Below are 19,214 nucleotides of genomic sequence, written 5' to 3'. Positions count from 1 at the left end.
AAACAGTCAACAAAACCAAAAGACAACCGACAGAATGGGAGAAGATATTTGCAAATGACATATCAGATAAAGGGCTAGTATCCAAAATCTATAAAGAACTCATCAAACTCAACACCCAAAGAACAAAGAATCCAATCAAGAAATGGGCAGAAGACATGAACAGACATTTTTCCAAAGAAGACATCCAAATGGCCAACAGACACATGAAAAAGAGCTCAATATCGCTCAGCATCAGGGAAATCCAAATCAAAACCTCAATGACATACCACCTCACACCAGTCAGAATGTCTAAAATTAACAAGTCAGGAAATGACAGATTTTGGCAGGGATGCGGAGAAAGGGGAACCCTCCTACACTGTTGGTGGGAATGCAAGCTGGTGCAGCCACTCTGGAAAACAGTATGGAGGTTCCTCAAAAAGTTGAAAATAGAGCTACCATATGATCCAGCAATTGCACTACTGGGTATTTACCCCAAAGATGCAAAAGTAGGGATCCGAAAGGGTACGTGCACCCCAATGTTTATAGCAGCAATGTCCACAATAGCCAAACTGTGGAAAGAGCCAAGATGTCCATCGACAGATGAATGGATAAAGAAGAGGTGGTATATATATACAATGGAATATTATGCAGCCATCTAAAGGAATGAGATCTTGCCATTGGCAACAACGTGGATGGAACTGGAGGGTATTATGTTGAGTGAAATAAGTCAAACAGAGAAAGACATGTATCATATGATCTCACTGATACGAGGAATTCTTAATTGCAGGAAACAAACTGAGGGTTGCTGGAGTGGGGGGTGGGGTGGGAGGGATGGGGTGACTGGGTGATAGACACTGGGGAGGGTATGTGCTCTGGTAAGCGCTGTGAATTGTGCAAGACTGTTGAATCTCAGATCTGTACCTCTGAAACAAATAATGCAATATATGTTAAGAAAAAAAGAAGAAGAAGAAGAAGAAGGTAGCAGGGGAAGAAAGAAGCGGGGGAAATCGGAGGGGTAGACGAACCATGAGAGACGATGGACTCTGAAAAACAAACTGAGGGTTCTAGAGGGGAGGGGGGTGGGAGGATGGGTTAGCCTGGTGGTGGGTATTGAGGAGGGCACATTCTGCATGGAGCACTGGGTGTTATGCACAAACAATGAATCATGGAACACTTCATCTAAAACTAATGATGTAATGTATGGGGATTAACATAAGAATAAAAAAAAATTATAGAGAACAAACTGATGGTTACCAGGCAGGAGGGGGTGGGGGGGTAAGTTAAATAGATGATGGGGATCAAGGAGTGCACTTGTCGTGATAAGCACAGGGTGATGCATGAAAATGTTGAATCACTATATTATACACCTGAAACTAATATAACACTGTATGTTAACTAAGTGGAATTAAAATAAAAACGTAAAAAATACATAAATAAATTTGGGGTTACTACATTTTAGAGTCATTAAAAAGTTGTTCCAAGTCACATGGTTACTGAGTGAAGAGAGGGGATTTGAATCCAGGCAGACTGACACCAAAGTTTAAGGTCTTAAGGAACTGTGCAGACAATTGTTCAAATGCATATGTAGGTATATATGTGTGTCAGCATGGACTACACAGATATAGAAACAGAGGTATAGAAATATAGACATATATAGTGATTTCTAGCAAATAATTGCTAATAATATTGAAATATTAAGAATAATCCAAATGCTCATTAATAGGAGATTGTTTTAAAGTTCTTGTTCCAGATATACAATTGTGCACAATGAAGCCATTTTAAATGAGAAGGCATATTAACATGGAATGTTGTCCATAACATTTGGAGGGAAAGTATTTATTTTTAGAGGGCTCAGAGAAAGCATATGTATTATAATTTCATTTTTGGAAAATTATAATTATAACCATATCTCCAGCAATATGTACTAAAATTCTGGAAGGGTATAAAAAAGTTAGCTATATCTATAAAGGTAGAAAAATGTAAAATATTTTTTATTCCATAGAGTTCTGTATTGTGTGAATTTTATTATAATGAGTATTTATTATTTAATAATATAAGATAATAATTCCATTTTTAAAGTGCAGGTGTTTTATAGACAATTGTGCCAATTATTTCAAGATAATTCTAAATTCAATTTCTGTTTTTATTCAGGATGTAGTGTATAGTATCTTTTAAACCTATATGGCCTGTTTTTATGGCAGGAAGATATGAACACCATAAATCCAGCTTATTATTGTTGAATATTATTTTTTAGTCTCCAATACTCTAAGTCCTACTTTAAAATTCAAACCAAAAAAAAAAAAAAGAAAATATAGTTTATCATTCATTGTTCTTATTTAAAAATTGATCTTAATAGGTTACCGTTTAATTTTAAAGTTTCCCTAGTATAGTGGGTTGAAGAGTGATCTCCAAAATGTATGTCCATCTGGAACCTGAGATTGTGACCTTATTTGAAAATAGGGTCTTTGCATATATAATGAAGGATCTGGAAAGGAAAGCATATAAGATGGAGGGGGGTGATAAATTTAACCACAAGTCCTCTTAGAAGAGAAGGGAAGAGGACACGGAGGAGAAGGTCATGTGAACATGGAAGCAAAGATTGGGTCTGTGCAGCTACAAGCCAAGGAGCACTATGGACTTCCAGAAGCCAGAAAAAGAGGCACAGAACTGGTTGGAATCTCCAGAAGAAAAACAACACTGCAAACCCTTGATTTCAGATTTATAGGCTCCAGAACTGTGGGAAGAGGACACGTATCTGCTGTATTAAGTCCACCCAGTTGCTGCTAATTTGTGGCAGCAGCCCTAGGAAACAAATAAACCTAGATATTTTAAAATATTATTTTTGACACTTTCTTTAGTAATACTGTAATTGGATAAAATAATTTTCTGAAGTCAGAATCTTACCATTTAAACTCTGTCCTATTTGTGTAGTACCAGAGGCAAAATCTATAATTGAACCACTTAGAGTTCTTGCATCAAATGCTGTATTATCCTCCTCCAAACCATTGATGAAGAAACTGATTTTTGTCTGATGCACCTGCAAGAAATTATCACCATTATTATTTTAATTGTGTAACCTTGTATTTCATAATAACTACATTTCAGCAGTCTTTCTCAAGTTAATTTCCTACTTCACTACTTTCTTCAGTTGGAAAGACTGAAAACTATTTTAATGGCTCAATGATATATCTGTGTGTTTGTATATCTAGATATGAACCTACATATTATAGTTTTGTGCTGTGATATCTACCAGGGCATTCACAGGTATATATAATTATTTGTCCCATATATTTAAGCAGCTCTGACTGCCATGCCTTCATAACTTTTTTGAGAATATGTTGTTCCTTTAGATACTAAATTTGTTACAACCATATTTGGAAATAAACAGAAATGAATACAAAAGGTAGAAATATTCAAAGCTAGATATACCAAAAATATATAATATATGGATATAATACAATTTAAGTTGTTAATAGGAAATGTTTCTTGTAAATATTTCCTTTATTAGTGTTGGTACCATAGTTGGTGATATTCAGCTGTATTTACTTCCCCAATACAGAATATAAAAATTTGACAAAAATATTCTAGGCTAATTAATCGGACAACCTAACAACTCTCTACATCAGGGATCAACAAACTTTTTCTGTAAACAGGCAGAGAATAAATACTGTTTATCTGCAAGCCAAGTAATTTGATTTTGTGGTCCAAATGGTCCGGGTCACAACTGCTCAACTCTGCTATTGTAATAGGACAGCAACCAGAGACAATACACATGTGAATGAGCATGGATGTGTTCCAGAGAAATTTTATTAAAACATTTGACCAGGGCACCTGCATGGCTCAGCCAGTTAAGCATCTGCCTTCAGCTCAGGTCATGATCTCGGGGTCCTGGGATCAAGCTCTGTGATGGGCTCCCTGCTCAGAGGGACGTCTGCATCTCCCTCTCCCTGTCCCCCTCCGCTCCCTCATGTTCTACCTCTCTCTCTCAAATAAAATCTTTTAAAAAAATAAAAATAAAAAATAAAATAATAAAACATTCAACCAACCAGATTTGTTCCAGGAGTTATGGCTAGATGATCCCTTAATTACATTATAATTGTGAAATTATGAAATTTTATTTGTGTGCAGTGATACCTGAATAGCCAATTCAAACAGTTACTCAGACTACTTCATGGATGGTATCTATACAAAATCTTCAATGATTGCATATATTTCTGAATAAACTGATCAGCTGTTTGATATCAACTTTAGTATCGACAAACAGTCCTGTTCAAGTGCTTTTAACTTGAATGTACAGGGAATCCCTGGTGCTCTAGCCAAGGGGCTGAAATGGCAAACAAAACATGAGGGTGGGAGTAGGGAGAGGGGAAAGAGAGAAATACAATGTCTTGCAGTTGAAAGGCTAGATGCTAACATTTTAATTAAAAATACAATGAAATCATAGCTTTCAAAATGCTATTCTCCTAAAACTTCCTCACAATAACTGATGAAAGTAGGCCATTCTCCAACATCTTTAGATCATTATGTGAGTGAGTGACTGTCTTACTTTTCAACAGCCCTCTCTCTCCAAGCAAACAAACAAACCAATCAACCAATCCTGGGAGTTAACAACATGATTACTTGGGAATATTAATTCTTCAAAAAGTTATTCCATATAGCTTTTCTCCATACTATCTAATCTGCTTTTATTAAAACCATGTAGTTCTTTAAGTCTACCGACCCCATGTTACATTTTACTTAATTCTAAAACAAAGCCTTGACATAAAGACCCAAAACCACACACCAGCTCCTCGTGGGCCCGCATATATACCTCTCTGCTGGGTCGTAGGGCTGCATTTTTTTTGCAACCCATTTTTTACAGCCTGTTACTGTCATTTGGTGTTTGACTGTTATCATTATAAAAGATACAGGCTTTTCTACTTTGTTATTTGTAGCATTATCTCATGTTTTACAACATCTTTGTGCAACATGCAGGCACATGAAATATAACTAGTGAAAAGTTCTCGATGGTATTAATGCATAAAAAAGAATGTGGTTCCATCTCTACTGTCTTTACCCAGCCAAAAGCTGATGAACAGCCAATTTTCCTTTATCACATTAGCACAGCCATGAGGGAAACACATTTGTTCTAGTCAGCTACACTAAAGATACTATTACCAATCTAACATATACATGTTTTATATCAGCTGTATTCTCAGAGCATGAGAGAGCCAACAATATATTAACACTAGCATGACAGTTTATTTAAGAAAAGAAAATTGTCTCTGTAGAGGGACAGAAGTTAGAAATGTATGGCTAAAGCTCAGTGTCACTGGTCTAATAAAGGTAATAATTCTTAGGCTTTCTTTATAGCAGGTAACACTCCTGTGACAGTTCTGTCATATCATTCAAATAAAAATGTTGTCTTTTACAAGTTTAAGTGCACCTTTATTTTGAGTCAAATAGAAAGCATGTTTTTGATTTTCTATATTCACTGTATTATATCTGTAGTTAAAAGTTTCAGGCCTTTTTTTTTTTTTTTTTTTTTTTTTTTTATCAACTCATCACATATTTGCTTAGTAGAAGGATTCAGTGTCACTTGCAGTGAATTCTGGAAGGATGTTTTCACTTTGTTGGTACTTACAAAATGATTAATGATGATCTCAAGCCACTCTCTTCTCTTGTCCCCTCCCCTATCAACCACCTTTCTATAAATAAGACTAAATCTTCTTTGGTGTTCTGTACCATGTTTTATATTCCAAGATTCTCTTAACTACTTTGCAATTCTGGTCTGGGGCCCCATCACACTGGAACCGTGAAGATGCAGGTAGCTCTTGGCAATAGCTCATTCTGATGATCCCCTTGCCAGTTATCTGGAGGAATAGGAATATGTGTGGTGGAATTTCTGATTTGCGACAAGAAAGCCTTCTGCTGAAGTAAACTTCACACCCATCTCATTTTCCACCTCTCGGGGATTAGAGGAGTTTGTACGTGTTTATTGGTGTGGCTTGAAGGAACGAATTGGCCAAGCCAGTATCAGTGGTAGAAAAGCCTTAAATCCCCTCATGAGACATTCAAAAAACACATTGGAAAGAAGATAGAGGGGAGCAGGTCATTCCCGACCCTTCATTCTCCTGAGGTTTTATATTTCATTTTAATGATTTTTTGGGGGGGGGTCAAATTTGTGTCCCTATGGTAATCTGTGCTCATTCCTTTGAGCACAAGAGTGTATTAGTTGTTTTTTGTTGCTGTTGTTTTAAGTAGAATTCCTGACCATTTTCATGCCTGATTAGATGGGGGTGTAACTCAAAATTCCAGAAAGTCACGCAATAGCTGAGAAGCTACCAAGAAAAAAATTCAATCAAGTCCACCTGGAGTATCATAACTATCATCAGCTGTTCCACTGAAATGCCAAATCTTTGTTGCTTTTCTGCTCCTGCCGGCCACCAACAACCAAAAGAAAGTACTGACTGAGGCTAGGAAATATGCAGAATACCTGTGCTAACTTCCTCACCAGAGAAATCCTTTTCTTGTTGCTTATATTCTTCTAATTTCATTTTAATTCAATAAAGCAGGAAGCCAGTACTCACACTTCCCCTATAAATTATAAATAAAGAAAATAAAGTCATGATCCTTTTTCCCAAGGCACTTACATGTATGAATAATTTTAATAGACTAGTGTTTGCAACACTATAAATGATGACAGTTGTTTTTGACTTAAGTACTGATTCAGTGCAGTTAATAAAGTGTTGTCTTTTTCGAAGAGTTGCTTTGAGAAGTTGTGCCTCAATCCATTCATGTATGGTGTATAATTTTGGCCCTTTCCTGTAAGACTTGTCTTTTCAGAACCAAGTTACAAGCCTCCCAGAAATACCAGTTTCATTAATTTAACGGGTCTCATTTTAAAGCAAAACCATTTTAAGAATTTTGAATAATACCTTTTTTATAGATTTAATATAAAGTGATTTGGCAACATATCTTGAATTCAAATTTACCCTCAAAAGATGATGATGGATGATACAAATATAAAGATCATCATTTTGAATATTAAGAAATTCAGACAAAAAAGAAAACTACTGTGATATGAATCTGAAGGGAAAACTTTGTGGAAGAAACATGTCTTGGACTTTCTGAAATAGAAATTGCCCTAAAATAGAATTTCTATTTCTAGGTTAAAGAAGGCTTTGCAAAAAAGCATCCATAATTTTTTAAGCATAAGGAAGGCAGGCAATTTACTCTGAAAACTCCATAAGATTATTTTAAAATATCATAGGTATGTTTTGTTCCCTTACCTGAGCACATGTGGAATGTCCCTCTTACTGCTTACTATCCTAAACCAAAGGTTTTCTGAGGTTCTTCCTTACTCATCCCATCCAATTTGATTTCTAACTAATCACCAAGAGCCAACTTCATCTAACTGGAGATGTCTCCTCACTGTCCGATGATCACACAGTGCTTAATTCCATCTCCATGCTTTGTCCAAGATATTTCTATGGGAAGAACCTTGCTACTGTCTTTCACTTACCTAAATTTTTAGTATTTTTCAAACATATCTCAAGTCCTGTATCTTTCAATAATCCTTTTCCAGCTACTTCAGCATTATAAAAGTGTTCACATTTATAGAAAAATCAGCATGTTGGGCATTAAAATTGTTATGTGTATTTTCTCTGTTTATCCTTACAACAATCCAAGGAAGGTTTGTTATTTTATCTTTATCTTAAAGGTAATGAAACTGAATCACAGAGAATTGAAAACAAGAAGGTTACAATATTCAAGGTCACATAGAAAGGTTGATGGGTTCCAGAGGCTGTTCAAACCGATTTTTATTAGTCAGTTACACCCAGTTAGCATTTCGAAGTAACAGCCGTCTCATGTGTCAGACCCATCCATGAGTCTTTCTGCTAGAACTCCACTCAGCGATGATTTCGGCTTCACGTCAAACACCTCCCACAATGAGAAGGGTAACAACCCCGATGAACTACATAATCACTTGTCATATTCCTGACACTTTGCTGAATGCTCTACTTACATTACCTTGCTGAGTTCTCAGATTGCCCTTCTGCAGCGCTACTACCCCCAAAATAAGGACACTGAGTTTTAAGTGCTCCAGTGTCCCCCTTCTGCAGACTTGGGGAACCTTTCATCTTTGAACAGCGTTTACTATTATAAATGATAAAGCTGAAAAAGATATCCTTATAACTTTAATTCATAGTTCCCAGCTCTAACTATTGAAACCACACCAGACAAATCCAATACCAATCCCTTTCCCATGTGAGAGCTCACAGATGTAAAGAAAGATGGCGTTTTCTCCTAAGTCTTCTTCAGGATAAATATGCTTCGTTTCTGTTGTGTTCTAAATATGACATGGTTTGGGGTCTCTCTCTTCTTAAAATGTGGCTCTCTTCTTAAGTACTGCAATCTCTACATGTGATTTGACTTGCCAAACTGAAACAGGATTATCACCTTAAAATAATCCAAAATTGCATGCTAGATTTTTGGCAATGACATCATGCAGCTAAAACTGATAAATTAAGTTGAGCTGACTACTCACTAAAATACTAAGTCTTTTCTTTCTTACATACTGCTTAAAACACATCCATCCCATCTTGTATTTACGCAGTTAGTTTCATGGACCCAAGGACAGAAATTTATATTTATCCATGTTACATTTCATCTTGTTAGATTCAGCCCATTGCTCCAGGCTGTCAAAATCTTTTTGGACGCTCTGTCTGTCATCAATGTATTTATCATCCTCCAAGATTTGTGTCATTTGCAAATTTGATGAGTGTGCCCTAAGTGATGGGCAGAAGCTCAATAAATACTAATTGATTGATTGACTAATTGATACTCCAAAAATAAAACCACCAACACAATCTACACTGTTACAATTCTAAGCGACGAAGGCACCATTTTCTAACAGATAAATGTGTCATGTAAGGATGCATCACCTTTGCCGAGTGTCCTTGTTTACTAACATGAATTTTTATATAATTATAAATAGTCTAGTCTATTAAATATTCCCTATTGAGCCACATTTATACAAACAATATGAATAAAAGAGGTGAGGCAATTATTCTGGGAAGGCTGATTTGGCAGAAATTAATCACTTGGGTTGCCCTCAAATATTTGGAATGTGCATGTGTTCCCACAACTAGTTTGATTCACTAAATAACTGCTTATATTTTCATTCCCTTTGACCATATGAAAGATTCTACAGGAAAATGACTTTATACGCAGATAAGTTCCTCAAAGATTTTTCTTGTTTTTGTTTCTACTTTTCATTTTCCATGAGCTCATATGTTTTATTGCAACACTTACTCCTCTCCCCTCCTCCCATCTTCCCATCCCCTCATCCCATCCCTGTGCCCTATACACACACACACACTTTGCTTTTCTTTCCTCTCTGAGTAACTCAGGCAAGCCAGGCCCTTGAAGTAGTCTATGCCTCAACATATTACATTTTCACTCTAGTTATGATGCTTTGGATTTGCTAGTTTCCCCTTCATATCTATTAAAGCTCTCTGTTTACGACAACCTCATACAAACATGCCTCCAACTAAATCCATCTCTAAAAATTTAACATAGGAACATAACCGGTTTTCTTCATCCTATCTTGACTGGATGGGAAACTCTCATGGCCACTTCCTCCCAAACTGTTAAATTACTCTCTTTCTCTCTTAAAAAAAAAAAAAAAAAACTATTAGCTTACAGATATGTGATGGAAAAATCAGCCAGTGGTCCGATTTATTGTTGATTTCCTAGGGCATGGGGATAGAGCCAGCCCATTTTCTGTAGATACTGGCTAGGAACATTTCATGTACAATTCCACACTTAAGAATGCTTTCAGTGGGGCGCCTGGGTGGCTCAGTTGGTTAAGCGACTGCCTTCGGCTCAGGTCATGATCCTGGAGTCCCGGGATCGAGCCCCACATCAGGCTCCCTGCTCAGCGGGGGGTCTGCTTCTCCCTCTGACCCTCTTCCCTCTCGTGCTCTCTGTCTCTCATTCTCTCTCCCAAATAAATAAATAAAATCATAAAAAAATAATGCTTTCAGTGTACAGATGATCACACTATTTAACACTCTTAATTATCTCACTATCTCATTGGTTCCCTTTTCTATTTTATCTATACAAAACAGAGGGCTTCCAAAAAGTAACTAGAATTAGCTGTAAAACACCCTAGTAACCGTTCAGTATTTTATACCCCAAAATCTAGAAGTTATTTGTTATAACTATAATTTCCTCTCCTTAAAACTAAGTCAACTTATTTTGTCTTCCATGTTTAGCAAGGAAACTGATCATGACATCTTTCATTAAAAGCCATAGCTTTAAAAAACAAACATAGCTTTTTTGAGAATGGTTCTGTTTGAATATTTAATGAGCATATTATGATATGCTAAGTGTTATGCTATACATAAGAGATACATAAAACACAGGTCTTTTCTATAAGGAATTTACAATCTGTAATGGAAATGGACCTATAAAAATTCTTCCAATGCAATGTGGCAAATGCAATAAAATAAATATGAATAAAATGCTTGGGGACAAGGATGAGAAACAGAAATAATCTTAGTATTCTGCTTCTCCAAATACTTCCCCATTTCTCTTGTTCCCACAACAGTGATACCTCCCAAATGAGTTGTCTATATGTGCTTTGTCCTGTGTCTCTTTTCTTATTCTCTCTGTAATACAGTTCAATTAGTTTGTTTTTACTACTTAAAAAAAACTGTCTCGGGGCGCCTGGGTGGCTCAGTTGGTTAAGCGACTGCCTTCGGCTCAGGTCATGATCCTGGAGTCCCAGGATCGAGTCCTGCATCGGGCTCCCTGCTCGGCAGGGAGTCTGCTTCTCCCTCTGACCCTCCTCCCTCTCATGCTCTCTGTCTCTCATTCTCTCTCTCTCAAATAAATAAATAAAATCTCTAAAAAAAAAAAAAAAACTGTCTCAAAATGACAGGTAAGTTGCAAGAACAGTATATTTTTTTTCTGAAACATTTGAGATTAAATTTCTGACATATCCCATTATCCCTGAATACTGTAGTGTATTTGCTCTTAAAAAAAGACATTCTTCTACATAACCACAATACAATCATCAAAATCAGAAAACCAGCATTGACACAGCCTTACTATCTTATCTTCAGACCAATTCAAGTTTTGCCAATTGTTCCAAAAATGTCCCTTACAGATAAAAAAAATCTAGTCCAGAATCACATGTTGCATATAGTTATCATGATTCTTAGGTTTTTGATCTGGAACAATTCTTCTATCTTTCCTTGACTTTCATAATCTTAACACTGTTGAAGACCACTGTCATTTTGTAGGTTGCCTCTCAATTTGGGTGTGTCTGTTTCCTCAGGATTAGATGCAGGTCATTCAGTGATCATTACATTTTATCATGTATTATATAATTTCTATTTGTTCCATTATTGATAACTTTGTATGAATAAACTGGTATCTGTCAGGCTTCTGCACTGTAAAAATACACAGTTTCCCTTTGCAACTAATAAGCATTTTGTGAGCAGATACTCAGAGACTGTATAAATATCCTGTTTCTAATTAAGCTTTCATTGTTTACATTTATTTCTATGCAGACTCGTGAATCTGTATGTTATTCAGTGGGATATAATACTCCCAATATGTATTTCGATGCTCAAGTTGTTCCACATTGAGACAATGGAGGACTCATGAAGATGGATTCTGTGTCATATTGACATGTCCTCATAATTCTTTAAGCATCCTCTTGCTTTCGGATACAAAATATTCCAGGATCATCTTTACTTCCCTGCCCTAGCACCAGATATTTCTCCAAGAAATTCTGGTTTCGTTCTTTTTTAAGATTTTATTTATTTATTTAAGAGAGAGAGAGACAAAGTGCAAGAGAACACGAGCAGGGGAGAGGGTCAGAAGAAGAGGAAGAAGCAGACTCCCCACTGAGCAGGGAGTCCAACTCAGGGCTCAATACCAAGACCCCAGGATCATGACCTGAGCCAAAGGCAAACACTTAACCAACTAAGCCACCCAGGCACCCCGAAATTCTGGTTTCTTAAGTGATCAGTGACATTGAGGAACAAAGATCATTGCTAAGTATATCATACTGTTTGGTTGCTATTCTCCCAGACCCTCCTTCTCCCTCTCAGTGGATAGAAGTAGGGACTATGAAGATAATAGATAGATGATAGATAGATAGATGATAGATAGATAGATAGATAGATAGATAGATAGATAGATAGATAGATGATAAATAGGCAGACAGACACAGATATTAGGTATACACATACATACACATTTGCTTCTATGTTGTTTCTACATCTACGTATATATGCTTGCATGCACACTCACACATATATGAAGTGAGATTACACTGATAAATTCAGTTCTAATCTAACACTCTTCATTCTGATTTTCTCTCTTTCCATATTTATAACTCCTTTTTCTGAAAGGGAGAAACCTACCTCCCCTTACCCTCAATAGGTGTACCAATTTGATGAATTCTCCTATACATCACTAATATCCTGCCTGCCACATCATCATAACTCCCTTATCATGGTCACCAACGATTTCCATGAGACTAAAAGCAAAGAGTAAATTCCCAGTTGTCATCTTACTTGGACCACCAGCCCCATTTGACAGAACTGATGGTTCCCTCCTCCTTGAAACACGTATGTCATTTGGCTGCAAGTACATCAAGCTCTCTTCATTTCCTCTTATCCCTCAGGCTGATCTCAGTCTCCTTTGCTAGGATCCTCTTCTTGGACCTATAAATATAGAAGTGCCCCAAGACTCAGTCCTTACACCTCTTCTTCCTGAATATATAAGTAGTTCCTCGATAATATCATCTTATCTCAATGCTTTAAGTAGCATCATTATGTTGATTACTCCTAAGTGATTATCTCTACCTTAGACTTCTAAACTAGACCACTACATCTATCTTTCTATTCAACATCTTTTCTTGGAAGTCTATTAGGCTTCTCAAACATAAATGTTCCAAAATAGAGCTCTGCTCTTAAGCCCCAACCTGCTTCTTCCACAGCTTTCCTCATCTTGGAACATTGCAACTCTTTTCTTCCAGTTGTTCAGCCCCAAACCCTTAGAGTCCTCCTCAACTCCTCTCTTTCCCTCATGCCTCTCATCTCTTCCATCAAATCCAGCAAATGCAGAGGTTCTACTTCCAAAATAGATCCACAATCCACTCACTGCTCATCACTCCTCTTGCTGCAACTCTGGCCCAAGCCACCACCACCATCCCGCCCTGTAATTTTTGCAGTGGCCCCCTGATTTGGTACAGGTTGCCCTTTGGTATATTCTCAGGACAGCAGCCCAAAGATTCTTGCTAAAACAAAAGCAGGTCCATGTCACTCTCCTGCAAAAATACCTTCAATGAGTTCTTACCCTGTGTAAAAGTTAAAGTTCTACAAAGCCCTACCCAATCTGGCCCCTTGTTATCCCTGGCTTATTTCCTATTAGTATGTTCCTGTACTCTCAGTTGTAGCTATACTGCCTTCTTCAAACATTCCAGGCACTTATTTTCCTCAGTCATTGCTTTTTCTTTTCCCTTACTTAACATTAGTCCTACAGACACCTGCTGGCTTATTTGCTCATCTCTTTCAGATATTTCCTCAAATGTCATTTTTAGCAAGCCTTTCCTAGCTACCCTATCTAGAACTGTAGCCTAGTCCTTCCTAGCCCCCTTCCTATATGATTATTCTCTCTATCCACACCTAACTTGCATATTTTATTTACTTTCCTTTTTAGCATTAGTCTCCTCTCCAAGCCTATATCATAAACTCCATGAGAGGAGGCTCTGTTTTGTTTCTTTTTGCTGTTTTATTCACTGCTGTTTCCTTATTCCCCAGAACAGTAACTAGCAACGACTGGGTACCCATTAAATTTTCACTAAATGAATGAAGCTTCCTCTAGAGTAACTCTTGAAGGATGAATAGGAATTAGCAAAGTACAAAGTGGTAGAGAATAGGAAAGAAGTGAGTTGTAGAAAGACAAAAACACAAGAAACAAGAAAATGGAGAGTCTTAGAAGTTACCCCACACCTTCCATTTATGCTGATCAAGCTCCATTCTTTAAATTTTTCTTCCTTCTAATGAGTTGAATTTAAAATCACCTTTCTCACTTTTCTTCAAATATGTTCCAGTTTTTAAAATCCCTTTAAATTGTAATGTTAAAGTTAAATATCACTAAGTCAAATTACGCCTGAAAGAGGATAATCAAATTGGTGAATATTAGATTTCTGTTTATACTTTCAGGGAATAAGCCAAAGCCCTGCCAAGAGATGTGAACTCACTCCTGACCCAAAGTCAGGAGGGCCATCAATCAAACCCTCAACATGTGGACAGATACATAGGAAATCATTTCTGTGTACAGTCCAAAACTAAACTTCACGCCAGTACTCAATTGACATCTTAAAGATCCTGAGCAGTAATTTGTAAGTTGAAATGGAGTCCTACCATATGAAAAAACAGAGGTAACAATGCCTACTTATACTATGCCTGAGTTACTCCTACTAAAATCTTCAATAAGGGTAGAATCATCCATGAATTAATGAATGGGTTATTAATCTTACATTCTTCAAATACATGCTTTTTCATAAGAGCCACCCATCTTCTAGGCTTTGTGTTCTCTTAGATTATTTTGTTTTTCTCTTAGATTTTTTAGCAGCTCCAATGATACTGAGCAAAATTTATTAAAAATCAGTCTCATAAACTAAGTGAAGATGAGCCATTTTTGGCCAAAGGAAAAATGTGAATCTCTTTAACCTCCTTTAAGTACTGTATCATGTAATCTGATGTGAATTGCTTTGTCTTTAAAGCATTCTAGAATTGAGAATAAGGTCTTCATAGTGACCCTTGTTTAAAGGGCTCTCTGCCCTGAAGCTGGTGAGAGAATAATTGTCTAAGCAGTTTTTTCCTCAATCAGTAATGGAGACACACACATTTAACGTGGTTTAGACAAAAATAAATATTACACCAGCAAATAGGCATTCTTTTAAGGTAAGGATTATATCGGCCCTAAAAACAAAAGTAGCTATTTGTGGGTCAAATGCAAAACACTCAGCAGTTTCTTTTACACCCCTTGACATTATCAAAAAAACAGAGATAATATCATCTGTTTGGGCAAAATAAATGTATGTTTTTATTACCATCTTTAGAACCTCATGCTAATAATGGGATTACCAGATACAAGTAGGACTCTTGAAAATAATATTCATTTTGTCTTTTTATAATTCCTATTTATTCATTTCAATTCTTACATATTTCTTCCCAAGCCATTTTCCCCCAAGAAAGCAGCAGCTGTCAACAAAAATCTGTAAATTTGGTGGGGCTGAGTATTTAGAATAGTTCATCTCTTTTTGAAAGCCTGGATTAGCCTTCTCCAAAGACTGGCAGGCCTCAGAAGCATGAGGTCCAAAATAAAGATAGTGTGTGGGGGAAAATATTTGCATGTTGATTTCACTTATTAAAAAGAAAAATGAGGTTATAATTCTTTTCAGTGTATCTTTAAAAAGGGTGAATCAAGAATAAAGGTGGATATTAAAAGGTAAAAGAATTAAAAGGTTAGGGTAAGAATTACAAGGCTTCTAATATCTACCACAGAAAAATTCAACTGAATATCTGATGTCTCTCACGTAACACTTGTGTCCAGGATATTTCTCTGAAGCTTTGAATCTCCTAATATCTGTAACATCTGTAGGGCAGGGTAACTTCCTGCCCAGGTAAGTATAATTAGGTAGTAGTTTATCTCTACTTTCTACAAATTTGCCTTTGAGTTATAATGTTCAAATACTCGATTTAAGTTGAGATTTTAGGACTTGAGACTTTTTTCTAGCACAGATTGTAGGGATGAAGGAATGTAGGATTAGCTGAGTCTTTATTTTTACCGAGATCTCAGCCTGTATATTGCCCCCTTGGAGAGACCTTTAATGCTGAAGCAGGCCCCAGTAATCACCAAATAATTTGCTATAATGTTATCCTATTGTAATTCTTTGGATACTACTTTTCTCTCAATATATTTCTTGTTTAAGTTTTTGTCGCCCCCACCATCCCTGAACAAATGCATGTGTGTGTGCGTGCACACACACACACACACAATAACATCAGCTTTGATCATTCACTGCACTCATCTTAGCTCAAGACACTTTTGACTCGAAGACATTTCCTTTCATGACTCTAACATAACTTTTCTATCCATGACTTTCCCCCCATCCATTCTCTGTTTTCATCTCTGATACTCCTATAGGCGGGGGAGGGGGGTATTGGCTCCATCTGTGGATATGATCCTCTTCACTCTAGACTGGATCCAAAAACTTGCAGCAAGCATAGGTATGCTGTACAACTCCTTTTCTTGGCACAGGGATTCCCTTTCATCCTGGGGGCATCAGCCTGCCTCCTTATGGCCTAGGACCCACAGCCTGTACTCCAAGCTGAGGTCAAATGTCTCTACTGCCTGATGCCTAATGATGGGGAAGAGCATAGGAAGCTGACCCAGGTTGCCACTCCAAGTGCCTTTTGCCAAGTCATTTCCCTGGCAGTCTGCCAGATGGTGCTTACTTACAGTACCCACAACACAGTGCTCTCCTCAGCCACAACTTTTCCCTCCCGTGTGTATTTTGGGCTGTGCTTTCTTCTGCTATCTACTTTCATAGATTCCTAAAACAAATGTCATAACAATGGTATTCTTTTCTATACCTCACAGTAGTAACGTTTTTGATGGACTGCTGTTACATTTGAGTGAGTGAAAACTGTAAATCCCCTTCTCTAGCAAAAAAACAGCAAGGACATGATAAACTAACTGTAAGAAATGAATATAGGTACTGCCTAAGTACCTTATTCATAATGCACTTGAGATCTTATCAAAATTTCACTTCACCATTAGGCTTTCACACTACTCGGAATCAGTGTCTAAGTCATTTATACCATTAGACCAGCTAGATGACAGCAAGTCGTCAACAGATTTCTCAAGGATTTCTCTGAGGGACTAGAGACTTACAAGGGGGAGAAAGTGTCATTCCATCTGAATCCAACCATTACACCAATTGACCTGAAAGCTAGAAAGGTTCTATTTCTCTAAGGAAAATAAAACAATTGGAAAACTTGAGTATCCAATCAAACAAATTACATTTACCTCCCTGGAGGACTACACCATTTCTGCTCTAACCAGAATTTAGAAGGAATATATATTTTAATGGACAAACTTAGCACAGGATACTGCAAAGGAACAGAAAACAGAATTAATAAAACTGCTATATGTAATTGAACCAAGAATCCATATAGGCATAAAAACTCAATCTTACTTGAAATAACATTTTATATGAACTTAAATCTAAGCACTGTCATTTAAAACTAGATATTTATGGAATTAAGGGGGGAATTGGTAAGAATTCCAGTTTTATTTTGGATTTTCATTAATGATCTGCAAGAGGAATTAGTCTGTTAATGAAATCCAGAGATGACACTAAATTGATAGGTATTGCACAAAGTCACTGAGAAATAACATAAAAGAAAATGTAAGAGGTCAGATATTGGGCAAGATCTGAGTATGAGATTCACTCTATTTAAATGGAAGGTCATTCCGAACAGACATTTTAAATAAAATCCCTTTCCAAGTAGCTGAAAATGTGTATGTGTTACTATTACTACCTTGTGTTTACTGGGAAACAACACTGTCCCAGACACCAGGGAGAAAACAGAGCCAGAATCATAAAAAAATCAGAGGTCAGAAATGTCAAATGCAGAAGAAATAAAGTTCTAGGGAATGTGAGAGAAAGCAGTGTTTGCATCATTTTTCCTTGATATGAACAAGTTAAGAAAATGTGTTAGTTTAAAGGAAACTCCAGTTATCCTCTGTGCAGTACAGTTAGAAAAGGCAGAATATGAGTACATTTGTGGAGGAAAAGGGTATCACTGAATTCATCAAGAGACAAAATAGGAGAGAAAAAAAATCACTAATTTAGTCACAGTTGTTTAACTGATAGAGTACTAAGCCAAACAATCACCATTGCTGGAAAACTACAAAGTGATCACCATCGTGGGAAGGAGAATTTTGTATAGTATAAAGAAAAATGATTATACATAATTTAGCAAAATTGTAAATGCTCATTCATCATTTAAAAAAATATATCTTGGGCTTTTCATTCCATGACATTTTCCTCAATAATATCAGTCTTTACCAAACTCACCCCATTTCCTTTGTTTATAAATTTATTTGTAGTAAACCTCAACCATGCAACAGACATTTTGCTGTTCTTGACACATACAAATGAATAAGGTATTTGTCATGGAAGACTCAAACCCTACTTAATGCCAAATTTACCTATAAATAACTAATAAAATCTACCTATATGAAAAATATCATATAACCAATATATTTTTAAAAAGCAATGGTCTAGGAGCAGGAGATAGGGGAAAAGGAGAAGGAATATTAGAGAGTTTTTTTTTTTTTTTATAAAAGGAAGTTGCATTTGTGCTGGTCACTGAAATATGTTTACAAGAGATCTGGGGGTTAAGAAGGAGAGAAGAAATATAAGGCAGAAGAAACTGAGTGAAGGCAGGATGAAAAACTTGGATGAAGACCATGAAGTACATGGTTTTCAGAGACTCAGAAAACAGTGTGGTTAAAGCTCAAGGTACAAAGAAGGACAATGAGGCTACCAACATACAGCCTAGCAAATTCTGAAGACTCTTGAAAGCTTTGCTAAGAAAAGGACAATTCATTCTCTGGAGTATAAGCAACAGTGAGCATGCGGTTTGTTTAAACAAAGGAGGTATGTAACAGCATTTGTATTTTAGAAAGAAAACAATTTTCACTCTAGAGGTTGTTTTAGAGACAGAAGTAACTGAAAATACTGGAGGTGGGAAGTGGGAAGGGAACAGTTATAAATGGATTGGCATATACAAAGCAGAAGTTAATGAAGGCTCCTTTCCTCCTCCTAGTTCTCACTTGCAAGCCATGTTGTAAAGAATGTTCAAAACTTTACTGCTTTTCATCTTTGCTGCTCTTCTAATCTCTAGGTTACCAATGAAATCCTCTCAGTTTCCTATTAACTTTGTTTTTCCTTTAGTTTTCTCCTGCTACATATTTGAGTAATACCTCTCATCTGTATTATTGTCTTGTTTCCCAAATCTCTGTATTCCAATACTGGATGATACCATTCATTCACTCACTCATTCATTCAAAAAAATATTTATTGAGAATTGACCACACTCAGACATGATGCCAAGCCCTGATGGGAAGAACAGTAGATATGGTAGAGT

The 19,214-nt window shown here is 36.6% G+C and overlaps 1 protein-coding gene across 1 annotated transcript in view; it reads right to left on the bottom strand.

The window, feature by feature from the left end:
- USH2A (usherin) overlaps positions 1-19,214 on the bottom strand; it is a 710,400-nt gene that overhangs the window by 666,123 nt on the left and 25,063 nt on the right. The window contains exon 3 of the mRNA XM_021698433.1: positions 2,884-3,016. Within this exon, the coding sequence (XP_021554108.1) occupies positions 2,884-3,016 (133 nt within the window). The remainder of the gene's footprint in view (positions 1-2,883; positions 3,017-19,214) is intronic.

The sequence above is a fragment of the Neomonachus schauinslandi genome, chromosome 6 (genome assembly GCF_002201575.2).
Source record: "Neomonachus schauinslandi chromosome 6, ASM220157v2, whole genome shotgun sequence".
Lineage (NCBI taxonomy): Eukaryota > Metazoa > Chordata > Mammalia > Carnivora > Phocidae > Neomonachus > Neomonachus schauinslandi.
This window is presented reverse-complemented; position numbering and strand designations above follow the sequence as displayed.